Consider the following 15,863-nt stretch of genomic DNA (forward strand, 5'->3'; position numbering starts at 1 on the left):
GTGAAAAAAGGATTAAGGAAGGGGAGCGTTGAAGAGCAATCAACGAGAGATATTAGCAACACCCATATTCTTGTAAAGGCCATCTTTCCATAGAAAGTGAACCCACAAGGGATCCTAGTGTGCATGATTAAGAATCGGAAAGGAGCATACCAATTAGGCCAAGCTAATTGGCTAATTGGGGTCACGATACAATTTAAAGCATTTTTCTTGAGCTTTGCTAGCATAACAGTCATTAGGGTAATGTGAAAATAATAATCTATTGGGAGCCGCAAATTCTTAAAAAGTAGATTCCACAATAATTTATAATTATATGTGATTTGGTTTTTTGTAATATATAATAAGTTATAATTCTTACAGTACATTAAAGACTGTCACGCAATCATTTTTTTTCTTTAAAGTCATTCAATTTGGAAAGAAAGGAGTTTGTCAAAAAGTGCCTTAAGGGCACATTCTAATATAATGATTATCCTTATGAAGTGCACAATTAATACTTTCACTCATTGAAGTCTCAAATTCCATTGCAATTAATGCCATAATGTTACATGTCCAACCTATTAATTTTGATTCCAAGAGCCTTTAGTGATATCATTCTATAAATAAGAGGAGAACCATCGTCTAGTAAAAGTATAGGCCAAAAACTTATTAGCATTAGACCAATATATATATATTTTGAAAGACGAGACTGCCAAACTTCATTAAAAGGTAAAGAAATGGGCACGTGGTTCATTGGTATATACGGGTGTGTTAAGGTCATTGATTGCTGGGATTAGTGAAGATTAGAAAAGGCTTAGAGAGTTTTGGGTTGGCATATTACTTTTTTTGGTCAGTGGTTGGCATATTACTTTGACAGCCGGAAATTGTTTTGGTTTGGAAGCGCGATAACTAATGAGACCCCTTGAAAAAAGACCTTAGTTAGTATACTTTTACATCATATTGTAGCCATAATGATGCATATTTTATCATAATTTTCACACGAAATTATCATTACCAAACAAACTCAAAAATGTAAATTTCTCATTTCTTCGACTCTCACTTTCTATGAAAGATAATTCACCCATAATGTTTTTTTCTCTCTATTCGGATATGTTTGACACACGAGTCCAGAATATGAATGCTTGTTTTTCTTCAAGTTTTATGGATTATTGGAATGAAGTTGAAATTGTCAAATTTTAAAAAAAGAGAATAATATTAATAAATGATGCATTAATATTTTTAGTGTAAATTCATTTTAGGCTTTTATTATTTTTATTTATTTGTGAATTTGAATCAAATTAATTTGATTGAAATAATCACAAAAATGATAATTTATTATGTATATAAAAATATATATTTAATATACCACATGTCAAAATTTTTGTTTTTAAATAAATGACATGTTGATGTGTCGTGTCGTATCGCGTATCGCATATCGATATTAGTAGGGATACTGCGGTGTTGGTGCTATTTGGATTTCAACCAAACCTCTTGAGACACGTGAGGCTCTTCATATATAAATTTTATTGTTTGAACACTAACGAGTCATGCTCAATCATTGTCATAATTATTATCTCTTCTTTACCATAAATAGTGCCCTAACCACATCATTTCCTCTACACGCCGTCACCTCTCTCTCTCTCTCTCTCTCTCTCTCTCTCTCTCGTTTCTTGTCCTAGTTCTTCCCACAAAAAAATGGTGATGCCAGAGAAGGGCCTCTCGAACCCCCTGAACGCGAAGCTTACCGGCTCGGGCACCGAGACTGTGGTTCTCGCTCACGGTTTCGGATCAGACCAGACCGTGTGGGACAAGATCCTCCCTCACTTGTCTCATCATTTCAGGGTCCTCACCTTCGACTGGGGCTTCTCAGGGAGCTGTCAAGGAGCAAGAAGGTCTGTTCGACCCTGTGAAGCACTCGTCCTATGAAGGTTTAGCCCGTGATCTGATCTCTCCTCGATGAGCTCGATCTCAAGTCCACAGTCTTTGTCGGCCACTCCATGTCCGGCATGATCGGTTGCATCGCCTCTGTGAAGAGGCCTAACCTCTTCAAGCACCTCATACTCCTTGCTGCTTCTCCTAGGTAAGTAGAGATGTATTTGGTAATGATTCTATTTTGAATAATAATTTTTAATAAGAAATGATTTTTATATTTCTATTATTAGGAATAATTTCTAAGTAAAAGAACGCGTTTAGTAACTTTCTAAAATTTTTATTCTTGGTATAGACATATATTTGGTAAAATTCTTAGATTTTTTTATTTCTTTTAATTTTGTTAATTCTTTTATTATTTTTTTAATTATTTTTAATTATTTTTTCCTTTTTTTTTCTATTTTCTTTTTCTCTATGGTTGGTTGTTGGCCATCTGGCGGTGGCCGGCTAGGTGATGTCCGATGAGGTTCAACCTTGCCTAGGCGACGCGACGCTGGCCTCACCCTAGCCTGGCAAAGCCTAGCTTCATGCTGACTAGGGAGGCCAAGCCTCACCGCAGCTCGACGTCTTCAGGGGTCAATGACGTTCCAGCAAGGTTGCCCGCCCTCGTCTGGCCAATCGTTGGCACCAATGACCAATCAAAAGGAAGAAGAAGAAGAAGAAAAAAAGAAAGAGAAAATAGAAGAAAAAATAAGAGGAAAATTTGATTCTAGAAATTATTCCTAGGAACAAGAAACTTTTTTTCTTCTTGTTTCCGTTCCAAACTATTCTCGAACAAAAATATAGATTCCTAGGAATAAAAGTTTTAGTAAACATTTCTATTTCAGAGAACAATTTCTTTTTAAAAATCTCTTTTTTCTATTTATATTTCTTGGAACAGCTTTCTAAGTCAAAGAACATATTTGGTAACTATATAGAATTTATATTCTCGAAATAGAAAAAGAATAGTAATACATTTGATACGATCACAAATTTTATGTAATATAAAATTTCTTTTAATTTTTAATAATCTTTTTAGACTTTTCTTTTTTTCCTTTTTTCTTCGCCAACAGCAAGAAATAAAAAGAAAATAAAAAAAGAATCATTTCTAAAAATTGTTCTTGTTAAGAAGCTACTTTTTTTTACTTTATGTTTTTGTTTCAAATCTGTTCCTCGACTACTTTTCTATTGTAGGGAATAAAAAAAATTAATAGACATTAACGGATTTATGTTTTTTTTTCGGGAATAAAAAATAGAAAAATAAAGAAATATGAACATTAACAAATAAGCCCTTAATGTTTTAGGGCGCATCACGAGTGAGATGAGTGGACACAGAAGAATCGTTCGATGATTCTCAATTTTTCATCGTCTTTATTTAAAATCTATTTATTTTGATTTTGTCTTTCTCGTCCTCTTCGCTCTCTCCTCGCTATTTATGGATGGCAGATGATAAAGCGATTCGTAGCTTGGACGCTTGGACAGCTGCCGACGGCACTAATCCTGTCTAAAACTTCAATCCCGTTTGTAGCATGAAGGCCAAAGGTGATGTTCTTGCAGTGTCTTACTTTTCTTGCCTTCATTAGGTACTTAAACACGGACGGCTACGAGGGCGGATTCGGGACCGCGCAGATCGATCAGCTCCTAGCGAGCCTAGAGTCTGACTACTACGGATGGACAGCCAACTTTGCTTCTCTGAGGGTGCAGGGCGACCCCCTTACGATCGAGGTGTACACCAAGTGCTTGAGAACGATGAAGCCTGAAGTTGCGCTTCCCTTAGCCAGGACGATTTTCCTATCTGACCACAGAGAGATCCTTGGGAGAGTGACGACCCCGTGCACTATAATTCAGACCACGAACGACACCGCAGTGCCAAACTCGGTCGCCCATTATATGCGCGACAAAATCCAGGGAAAATCAACAATCGAGATGATCGAAGCCGATGGCCATTTCCCTCAGCTCACCGAACATCTGCAGTTTCTCAATGTGTTGGGCAGAATCTTAGGGTTTGAATATAATTAGCAGATGATTAAGCTCCTAGAATTTTCATCATATGATTATACCTAGACTAGACTAGAAGTCTAGAATTACCCTCTTATTTTTATATTTTATACTCTTATTTTCTTTTTTTCTCTTTTGGATTTTATGTATGGATAGTGGGTGAGTAATGTGACATCCTGATTTTCAAACCTGTTTTCGATCATGACAGACTTGAGATAACTAATCTATCATCATTAAGGAATCTAAACGTGACAATCATGAATCGACCGTCGACCGTGATAATTGACAAGGGTCAATACGACTCTATTTTAAGTGATTAGTGATTGGATATAGGTCGATTCGACAGAAGCACACAATTAAAATGTGGGTAATTCCACATGATTGCAAAATTTGCGTTGAACGGCATTAATCTAAATTTATGTCGGTTCGGTAAGCGGTGCCCGTATTTGAAATCTCGAGATTTTTACGACAGTCGAAAGTCGCTTATGAGTCGAAGATGTACAATATAGCTCGAAAATAATTAACTACGGGTCAAATGCGCTAAAAATTCCTAAAAGTGGGTGAGTAATCTTAGGGTTTGAATATAATTAGCAGATGATTAAGCTCCTAGAATTTTCATCACATGATTATACCCTAGACTGGACTAGAAGTCTAGAATTACCCTCTTATTTTTATATTTTATACTCTTATTTTTTTCTTTTTTTTTCTTTTTTGGATTTTATGTATAGATAGTGGGTGAGTAATGTGACATCCCGATTTTCAACCCTGTTTTCGATGAAATGAATTGGGCATTGACATGCCTATAGCCTTTTTCTTTGAGTTGGCCACTTACGAGATAACTAGTCTATCAGATGAAGTCGTTAAGGAATCTAAACGTGACAGATTTGAGAATTCGATCATGAATCGACTGCTCGACCGTGATAATCAACAAGGGTCAATACGACACTATTTTAAGCGATTAGTGAGTGGATATATGTCAATTCGATAGAAGCACACAATTGAAGTGTGGGTAATTCCATCTGATTGCAAAATTCACATCGAATGGCACTAACCTAAATTTCTGTCGGTTCGGTAAGCGGTGCCCGTATTTGAAATCTCGAGATTTTCATGATAACCGAAAGTCGCTTATGAGTCAAAGATGTACAATGTGGCTTGAAAATAATTGACCATAGGTCAAATGCGCTAAAAAAATCCTAAAAGCTTCTCGGTAGGTTACGTCACGCTAAAATCGCGTTCGGTTGAAATTAACCACGAAATTAAACCCAATTTCAGAAATTGAAAGTTCTGGCATGTCATAATTTATTTTAGGAACGTCGACTCATCCTCCAAAGAATTTTCAACGAGCCCGAGATTAAAATCAATTTCAAAGAATTCAAAAACAAAAGGAAATTTAGATGGGCCAAATATAGGGGATTTTTGGCCTCCAAAGTGAGCTACTTGGTGAAGGGAAATTGTGGAAATTGTGTGGTTTCCTCCCCAGCAAATTTGTCCGTTATTTGGAGTGAATTAGCGAAGAATTGAAGCCCCATTGGACGAAATTCGTAGGCTCAAGGGGCTGTCACATTTTAGTCTTCATTTTGGCTTCAATTGGGGTAAGTTGGTGTTGAAATTGGCTCTAAGTGACCAATTAATATTTTTGGCTAAAGATGGGCTAAAGATAAGGGTGAATAAATACTCAAGTTCTTAGATTTTTATCCTTGACTTTTTGTCCCCCTCATCTAGCTTCTCTTGCACGTTTGTTGCTTCCCCCTCCCTTCTTCTTCGTGCGCCAGTTTCTTCCCCCGACCCTTATGTTTTTGCTTTTTCTTTCAATTGTTTCTTCGAAGCTCTCTCACCGTCGCCTATTCCCTCCATGTCAACCCCACGATCACTTCTCTCACTGCCACTCACCAACACCCCCTTCATTCTCCCTTTCCGCCACCACGTCCGCGACTCACCCCCACCAATCAACCCAGCGAATTACCCTCCTCGACATTGACGCCAGCTTGCTCCCTTCTTTTCGTGCAGCATTCCATAGAAGCAGCCCCACGATCTCCTCTCATGCTGCCAACCGTCAGCCCATTGCCACCGAGTCAAATATTCCAGCAAATCTTCTAAGGTTGACTCCTGTAGCCTCATCGACGTCCCCTTCTCTCGCGGAGTCAGCCAGCCATTTTCCTCGACTTCCTGCCCGAATCACCACTGTAGCCCACACATTCCAGCCCAACGTTTACGCGTCTCCATCCCTCTTGAAGCCAGCCCAGTTTTCCAACTCCGCCGTTGCCACGCCATCAAAGTTCGTCCAACCCGCAAGCGTCAGCCCTATCGAACCGAGCCCAGCAATTTCATTGTGGGCCTGCAAGGCTTTTTCGGCCTCGGTTTGGTCTCCTTTGGCATCGTTGTAGGCCCGAGTTTCAGCCACTGTCACGCTGCCACTGTCGTGAATAGGTTTTTGCGCTAAACCAGTGAGTTTACTCACTAAACTTTTCTTAGGGAGTTAATGATATTTAAGTGGTGATTAGTTTAGGTTAAGCATGGATTAGGTGGTTAGTTAGAATGGATTAGTGATTTAATTATCATTTTGTGCATGTTAGGTGGTTAGAACGGATAGATTAGAGACTAGATAAGTTGTACTATTTATCTAGATAGGTTCAAAAATTTTCCTGGCCCGTTCGGGCAGTTAATTAAGCGTTTCCAACCTAAGTTTACATTTTTGGTAATTAATTGTATTTATTTAATTATTTATTATTTTCCGAAAATTATACCTGAATAGTCGATGACTAGAATTTCGTGTTGATTACAATGGTGTGCTTAGTTTATGCAATTGAATGATATATTGTGCAAATTGAGTGGAAATTGTAATTTTGGGTATTTATTCCAAAATTGTGTAATTTTGGTATTTTGTTCAGAAAATACCAAGCGTTAATTTTTAATGCCAAAAATATTTTTAGGCATTGTAATAAATAGTGGGATTTTTTCAAATGAAGATATCATATTTTAAGCTTAAACTTACCATGTATCCACACACGATTATTTTTATCGGCTATTTTTAACACAACAAAAATAGACCAAGTTCATTATTTTAATTGAGGAATCCATGTGCAAAGCACAATGTCCTTGGCTGGTATTGGATGATTGTGTGATGGTTTATTGTCATGGCAAGGTGACTAGTGAGAGATGAATGTGACAAATGTTGTGTTGAGGGAACCCAATGGGTTATGAGCCGGTAAAGAACTAAGTGCTACACGATAATGAAACCTCGTGTGAGCCACCTCTAGTATCTTATATCATTGCTTATTGTAGTCAAGATCTAAGTGCTACATGGTAACTTGAGTCACAAAGGAGCCACCTCTAGAAACCTTGCAGTACTGGCTTGCATAGTCAAAAACTAAGTGCTACACGATAGCGTGACTTTGTATGAGTTACTACTAGAACATTATACTAGTGCTTTTTATAGTCAAGAACTAAGTGCTACACAACAGCATGACTTCGTTGGAGTCACCTCTAGTACTTTGAGCTATTGCTTAGTATAGTCGAGAACTAAATACTACACGACTGTATGAATTCATGGGAGCCACCTCCAATACCTCGCACTATGACTAATTATGGTCAGGGACTAAGTGCCACGCGATGTCGGAACTTCGTGGGGAGAGGGCATCTCTAGAACCTTGAGCCTGGTTTTGAGTATTGAGTTGGTATATTAAGTGAGGATGTTAAGGTTGGATTGAGAATTTGAATTTTGAGAGTGAATATCGGGCGTGGATGGAACCATCGATATGAATTGTCCGCGCCTGATTATGGGACGAAATTGTGTGACACGATATGAGACGTGTCATAACGATTTGACCTTATAATCGAAACCCTTGTGAGCGATTGTTTAATTGATTGATTGATTAATTAACTAAGATTGAAATAAGACGTTTTAAATGCTCGAGTGTTGTTATTGCGCTTATGTGATATATGAATTGTGCTAACATGTAGGAAGGAACTAATGCGAGGTAAGTCTTCTTTATTGTGTGCATAGACTGCTTCTAGGCGTATTTCCTTCCTAGTCAGGGTTTAGAGGGTGAACTTGCTGAAACATTGTCTCACCCCGTCGTGGGCTTAACCTTTCAAATCCCTAGTGTGAAGAACCCGAAGCTTGAGGCGGAAGGGTCAAGAGCATGAATGGCTCAGAAGTTCTTTTGGAGATAGACCTCCTGTACTTAAACCCTAGAGTTGGCCTCTGTTTGTAAACTAGATTGTGGTTTTTCATAATGTGTTTGATTCGAAATTGGTTGTCCAGCTTTTCTATCCTATGTCTATTGTTGTTAAGGGATTAGTTTATATGCTTCCGCATGTGCATAATCGATTGGGTTGGCAATGCGTCCTGGGACGTCGCAAATTTTATCAACCACCGAGGGATGAACACACACTCAAGGATCGGGGCGTGACAAGTAAGGTTATAGAAAAATGCCCAAGGGGGTATGTTGTGATGCGGTATTTGTGGATGTGAATGTGTGAGTTGAGGATTGGGGGCCTATTGATTACATGTATTTTTGTCTCTTTAGATTAGGTACTATGTTGGATTGAGTGGTTTGCATTTAAATCATTTGGGTTTGAGTTGTTTGGCAGGATTTCATTTGATTCGTGGAGAGAATTTTTGAAAAGGTTATTTAGGAGTAAGTACACTATCAGTGTCAAAATTTGTGTACGGCACTCACTTTGGTACCAAAAGTTTCATTCATATCACTTAAGTGCCAAATCGGAGAAAAAACGATCACTTTGGTGCCATTGGTGAGAGAATCCGGCCGAAATGATTATGTGGCATTTATATATAAAAAAAATGATGTGGCAAAAATTGAAGAAGACTATCCACATGAAATGACATAAAACGACCCCGTTTTCTTTTCTTCATAAGAAACAACCTCATTTTATGCCATTCCACGTGGACTCACTTACAAAATGATGTTGCATTGCTCTATGGCCAAAACAACGTTGTTGAAAAAGGAGTAAAATGGGGTTTGTACAAGCAAGCATACGAACTACGAATCTTGCTCGACAACGGTCGTAGTTCGCTCACCCACCATTAGTCGGCCATCGCTGTCATTCATTGTCGTTCACTGGCTATGTCCCCAACTCTAGCTCATTCAGGTTTGTCATGTTCTCTACGTGAATCAATTTAGTGAAAAATTTAGGGTTCCAACGGGGAAGTTAGGAAGCAGAGGGAAAATTGAGGGCTCGGCTTAGGGGGAAAGTAGTGGGGATCTCACTTTTGTGGGGACCGAATAGAAAAATTTAGGTTTTCTTTTGTGGGACTGAATAGAAAAATAGGGCGCAAAAGGGAAAATGGGGGCTTGACTCAGAGGGAAACAATGGTGGGACTTTACTTTGTTTAATTAGCTGGATTGCTTCTGTGGGAGACAAAATGTGATTGAATTGAAAAATGGATAGTGGGGACCTTACTTTGTTTAATCAATTCGGCTTCCTTTGTTTCTGTAAAGGGATCGAATTGAATAAATTGGTTGCATTTGTTTCTTTCGACAAAATGACAATGACTTGCATATGAAGTTGTTGATTTTATCATATAGTCCCAAAAACTAATGACTTTTTTTTTTCCTTGGGTGCAGCATCAACATGGATGAGAATCAAGTAGGCATCATTGTTTACTATGGTAGAGAGTTTGTTATTGGCCCCGAGGACTAGGAATATACTAGTGGAAATGAAGATATTATCTATGTCAATGTTCGAAAGCCATCATATATTGATTTTGTGAGGGATTTGGTGTATTTTTTACGATGCAAAGTGCGAAAACTACATTACTATGTTCTTGGGAAGGAATTGAATGATGGCTTGAGATTTTTTAATGACGATAATGGTATTAAGGATATCATTTATCATTATCTTCATGGCAACGGAGCTAGGGTATATATTGATTATTATAGTGATGATGAGAATGGTGATGGTGAGGATGAGAATAAGGATGGAGATGAGTAGACCACCACCGAAAGAGGAAAAGTGAGGGATCCTACTCAAACAAGTAATTAGGTTGGGGATATGTTTAAGTTAGATGGAGGGCAAAATGAGAGGGAGAGAAGTCATATTGATAGAGATGAACAAATAGGAAGATGTTCTAAAATCTTAGATAAAGATGTGGGCGATGAAGACTTCATTGGGTTAAAATGGGAAGTTGCTTTATCCAATGAATCGGAAGATGAATATTTGATTTTAATAAGTTTCCCAAGTGATGAAGATGATGATGAACTCGCACAGTCAAGACAAAAGCAAAGGGAATTTCTCAGAATTTTTTTTGCAACTTTAGGAAAGAGGCCCGAGCCAGTAAATATGGATAGAGCTCCAGCTGAATGTAATACAAGTGAAAATGAAGAAAGTTGCGGTGATGAAATTGCTAGTTCAGAGAATGAGCTTGGCAATGATAATGAAGAACCTACTCGTGGATGAAAAAGTAAGTACCCTTGCTATGATCTGACAATTGATAAACTTGTTTTGTCTGTAGACATGAGATTTGACGATGCCAAACAGTTAAAGGAAGTTGTTGTCAAGAACTCCATTGCTGAGTAGAGGAGTGTTGAATTCATTAGAAATACGAATGGATTTGTGAGAGCTAAGTGCTCACAACCCAATTGTTTATGAAAGCTCTATGGTGCACTGAGTAGGAATGGGTCATTGTAGATTAAGTCCTTCCAGGAGAAGCATACTTGTCCAATTATATTTAACAATAAAAGGGTAATAAGTGTGTGGTTATCGAAGCATTTTTTCAATACTATCAAAGCAATGCCCGAAATCAAGAGTCCTCAGTTTCAGGTATTAGTGAAATGAGTAATTAGTGATTAATGTGTCGAGGAATCAATGCAAGAGAGCTAAGCTAAGGGTGATGAAAATATTGATGAGTTGGTATAAAGAAGAATATGTATAGGTATGAGATTATGCCGACGAATGCATGCTTCAAAACCTTTCTAGTAGGATATATGTAAAGATTGTGGAGAGGCTAATCCATAATCTTAGGCCTAGATTTGATAGATGTTATGTCTATTTTGATGCATGCAAATAGGGCTTCTTGGCTGGTTGTAGAAGAGTTATAGGATTGGATAGATGTTTTCTAAAAGGTTTATGCAAAGGGAGTTGTTGGCTACTATGAGGAGAGATGCCAAGAATCAAATATTTCCGATAGTTTAGGCGATGGTGAAGATAAAGAATAAGGATACTTGGTCCTAATTCCTCAAAAATTCAATGACTGACCTTGAGATAACCGATGGAGGAGGATGGATATTTATGAGTGACTAATAGAAGGTAATACCATTGTCAATTAATTTTCCCTTTTAATATTAATCACTTGCATATTTTTCTTGACTTGTATTTATTTTTTTAAATTTTTGTAGGGACTTATTCTTGCATTAGCTGAATTGATACCACATGTTGAGCATAGAATATGCGCAAGGCACATATACTTAAACTGGTAAAAAAACTTCAAAGGAGATAAGTTCCAGAAGCAATTTCGGCAAATAGCAAAGAGTAGAAGCATGGTTGATTTGAGATTAACTAAACAAGGATTGTCGCAACTGACAAAAAAAGGTTTTGATGCACTCTTTTAAATAGAAGCTAAGTACTAGTGTCGGACATTCTTCAACAAAGAATTCAAATGCAATATCATTAATAATAACCTTAGTGAAGCTTTCAATGGCAGAATTTTAAAGGCCAGATGCAAACCAATTATCAGCATACTTGATGATATACGAGTTATGATCATAATTAGACTGCATAGGCAAAGAGATGAGGTTACGAAGTGGACTAGAGATTGTGAACCTAGGATTGTGAAAAGATTGAATGCAAATGTTGCTACTAGTAAGTTCTACCATCCATTTTGGAATGAACATAATGAATATGAGATCATTCAAAATCATGATAAGTATGTTGTCAACCTAGATAGAAGAAAGTGTTCATGTCGAGCCTGGCAACTGAATGGAATTCCTTATGCCTATGCCATTTGTGCTATTCGGATGAAGCAAGAAAACCCAGATGATTACCTAGATGATTGGTACATAAAAAGCTCATACTTTGTTTCATATCAATTCATGATGTAGCCTATCAGAAGTAGTAAATTTTAGTAGTCGACAAATTATGAAAGTCCGCTATCTTTGCCACTAAAGAAGCAAATAGGAAAGCCAAAAAAAGAGATAATGTAGTAGGAAGAGGCATCAAGTAAGAGGATGAATAGGACTGGGGTAAAGATGATATGCTCCTATTGCATAAGGAAGGGCACAATAAGAAAGGTTGTAAGCTAAAAAAACAATATTAACAACAAGATGTAATGGATGATTTAGTGTTAGGAATAGGACCTACTAAAGAGCTTCTTGTTAGGCCTACTGAATGGAGGATAGAAGGCCCTACTATAATGCCTACTGAAGGGCAAATAGAAAACCCTGCTGTAAGGTAAGTATCTTTTTTACCTCAATAACTTTTCAGTTTATATTCGATAGAGTTTGATGGTTGACCATACGTACTGGCTTCTCTTGTGCCATGCACTTATAATTAATTTAAGAAGTTTTCTCCATTTGTTTTCACCATGAAAATAAGTATGTCTAATTATTTATTCTAGTTGGTCATAATTCTGATATAGTACATTATTGTAAGGCCTACTAAAGGGCCAAAAAAAGGCCATGTTGTAGGCTCAAGTGCAGGAACAGGGACTGAAATAGGCAGGACAACAACAACAATAATTCAGTCTACTGTTGAGCAAATGAGAAAAAAATATTTTGTCAGTTGTACATCATTGTGTTTGTCTTTTATAGGCTAAAACTTTAAATTTGTTATGTGTTTCTTAGGTGAGAAGACGAGCACTTGCACAAGTTGCACAGGTTGCTCCCCCATTTGTTTTTACTGAAAATGATGCATTACAGCGTGTAAGAGGGGTTCTTGGAAAAAGATTAAGGTAATATGGTCATAGGATTTACACAGATGAACATACTAGAATGACTATTTTGAATGTAAGATTTGCAGGCCTCATGCATTTTGTTGTACTTCAATTCATTTGGTTGATAATATGATTATGTTCTTGTAGCATAGGAGAGCTTCAGAGGTAATTATTTCTCAAGGTGAGCCAACTCAAGAATTAAGAGCACAGTCAAATAAGAGTGCTCCAAATAAGAAGACAACAGATATAACTCCAAAATAGCCAGTCAAAAAGAACCCAGCACCAATTCTATCTCAATCAACTGATCATGGAAGTAATAGTTATAATATGGACCAACACATGACACGTGCTAAAACAAAAATAGCCGCTGTCAAGAACAAGGAAAAGTATGTGATAGAAAGGCAGTTAAAGAACCTGCACATCCAGTTTGAAAGAGTGCTTGATTATGAATCAATTCAAAACTCCAAAAGGAAAAGGAGATAGGAGTGTTATGGATATTAATTGATGGGAAAGTGCTGGACATGGTATCTTTTTATGTTTTCTTTTTCTAGGAAGGTGCTGGATATTGTGTCTTTATTGATGGTAGTTGCTACCATTGTTTTTTGAAGAATGTGCATATTGCCATTGTCTTTTTTTTCTTTTTAAGAGGGTGCTAAACTTTTAGTGATTAGGAAATGAAGTCATACATGTTTTTCTTTTGTAAAAAATCAATCAATGTCAATGGCAATAGTTGTTTTTGTTATTTTCCCTTATGTTTGTTTCAGCTGGTAATGCTGGCAAGACAATTATGCTGTATAATTTTTTTTGTTGGTGCAATGTCCTTATGAGGTTGGTATTGTTTTTCGAAGTGATGTGTTCATATACTGTTACTTCTTATTTGTTAAAGTTGTGAATGCTAATGAATTTGTGGGTTCTGGTTGTATGTGCTGGTGCAAAAACAAAATGCACTAGCTCGCCTTGGTATAGTTATAGGTGCTGCATCTCTTTGCATGAGCAATTTTGGGTGCTGGTGCATCTTGTTGCATAAATACTTGTATGGGCTGGTGTAAGAACAAGATGCACTAGCAACCTAACTGGTGCAACAAGATGGACCACGACTGGTGTAAATCAAGTGACGTTTGAAACTAACATGTTTTTTTTTTAAAAAAAAAAAATTGTGCAACACAAGTGATCACTTTGTAATCGCGACTAGCACTTTAATGATCACTTTTATAAAAACTTAACACTCAAGCGATCACCATTTACAACCTATGACATTGAAATAGTCAATCGTGAATTTGCCACAATCCCTTAATTTCACCATGGTTTGCAATAATAGTTACAACAAACCAGCAAACCATTATATCTAAAGCAAAAACTAACAAAAACAAGCATTGACAATACACAACTAAGCAAAAAAACTTTTAAGTGCTCACAACTAATGCATTTCAACTCCAACATTTCATTTCTATCATTGATTATAATAAAACCTTCTGCTCCATACAAAAATTATAGCAAATCAAAAACACACTTTGCTTATAAATAATCCAATACAAGTACATATTCCACGTCTTCGACTATGGTAAATATACAAACTTTTTCTCATTACTTACTTCACATTTGAATAGACTACACAAGAGAATAACAACACAATCAACAGTTTCTTTCAATTGTCAGCCTTGAAACCTCTATCTTCAAATTATCGACCAAAGATGTTAAATCCTTCATTTGAGCTTGCATTGAGTCAACATCTTCCAACTCGTCCATTAATGTAGGTGGAGGTTGATGTCGGCCTTCAAGTAACTCCAAGATTACCTTTATCACTCGATTAGAGAATTTTCAATCAACCCATTTGAAATATTTGCACTTCGAGTCTTCTCTATATCTGCCGCACCCATGGAATATTCTCCCGAGATTCAACCGAGTCCAAGATGTTCTTCTCGGACTTGGTGACCCACAATAACAAAAACACTCACCATCTAATTCGCTTTTTTCGCATGAGTGTGAGCCATTGCTGAAACTTCTGCCCTCCATCTACAATAGCGAGCTGACAATTTTGGGAGAAAATTAAAGTATGCACTCAAATTAGGGATTTAGGATTCTTACTTGGGGAAAAAGATGATAAACGGCGTCATTTTGTTGCTTGTATATTGATTGTACTCTCCAATAATCCACGTTGACTTCAAAAATTAATTAAAAAAAAAAAACTACCACATCTGATTTCCAGCCTTGACGTTAGCACTGAAATGATCGTTTTTCAAAATTTTTGGCACTTAAGTGATCCAAAATAAATTTTTGGCACCAAAGCCGTACACGGCTTTTGGCACTGATAGTGTACTTATCCCGATTATTTGCTAAAAGGTGGGGAAATACTTTGCACCATAGAGCTACAGCGAAGCTAGGGCGTGAATGACAACGATTTTGACCAGAAATTGATTTCTGGAACAGAAATAAATTTTTCTATTTATATTTTTAGATGAGTTTCTGAGCAAAAAAGGAATTTGGTAACGACACAAAATTTCTATTTCTGATATAGAAATTCGTTTCATAACAATATAAAATTTCTATTTATTAAAACAAAATTTTCCTTTTAGAGCAAGAGAAATGTCCATTCTCACAAATTTCATATGCTTAGGAACCTAAATACACTGTAAGAGTTGTTATATCGAATTTTCTAAATTTTCAGACAAATCCACCCAATAGGCAATTACGGTCAAATAATATACTCATTAATAGTCTCCATACAATAGAAAAAAGAGATCTAGATGCATTACTCTTGAGCATGATAGCCGAAGGTTCCCAAAACTCTGGTAGAATGAAGGCGAGCAACCATGTCAAGTGCTTGAATTTTGGCTTTGAATTATGAATAAATAAGCACATTGGTAGACCTAAAATCCCTATGGATTATAGAAAGCTTAACCTTTTCATGTAAATATTCCAATCCCCTTCATGCTAGTGTGTCACGTCGATCGCCACCACGGTCTACGATATGCATCCAATGCACACATGCTCAATGCATGTTCATTCTAGTCTGTGTGTAGTTGTTTTAGAAAGAAACAGAAAGAAGGGTATCGAGCAATTTGTGGCAAATTTTACAAAATCAGCGAAATTTACG

General features: G+C 37.0%; 1 protein-coding gene across 1 annotated transcript; it reads left to right on the forward strand.

The window, feature by feature from the left end:
• The first annotated feature begins 1,598 nt into the window (after positions 1–1,598).
• LOC104436867 (probable esterase KAI2) lies at positions 1,599–3,936 on the forward strand. The gene is given in 4 exon segments (XM_010049717.3): positions 1,599–1,842; positions 1,844–1,920; positions 1,922–2,053; positions 3,465–3,936. Coding segments are annotated over 4 exon segments (819 nt in total). The 5' UTR covers positions 1,599–1,668; the 3' UTR covers positions 3,901–3,936.
• The last annotated feature ends 11,927 nt before the right edge of the window (positions 3,937–15,863 follow it).

This window comes from Eucalyptus grandis, chromosome 3, assembly GCF_016545825.1.
Source record: "Eucalyptus grandis isolate ANBG69807.140 chromosome 3, ASM1654582v1, whole genome shotgun sequence".
Taxonomy (NCBI): domain Eukaryota; kingdom Viridiplantae; phylum Streptophyta; class Magnoliopsida; order Myrtales; family Myrtaceae; genus Eucalyptus; species Eucalyptus grandis.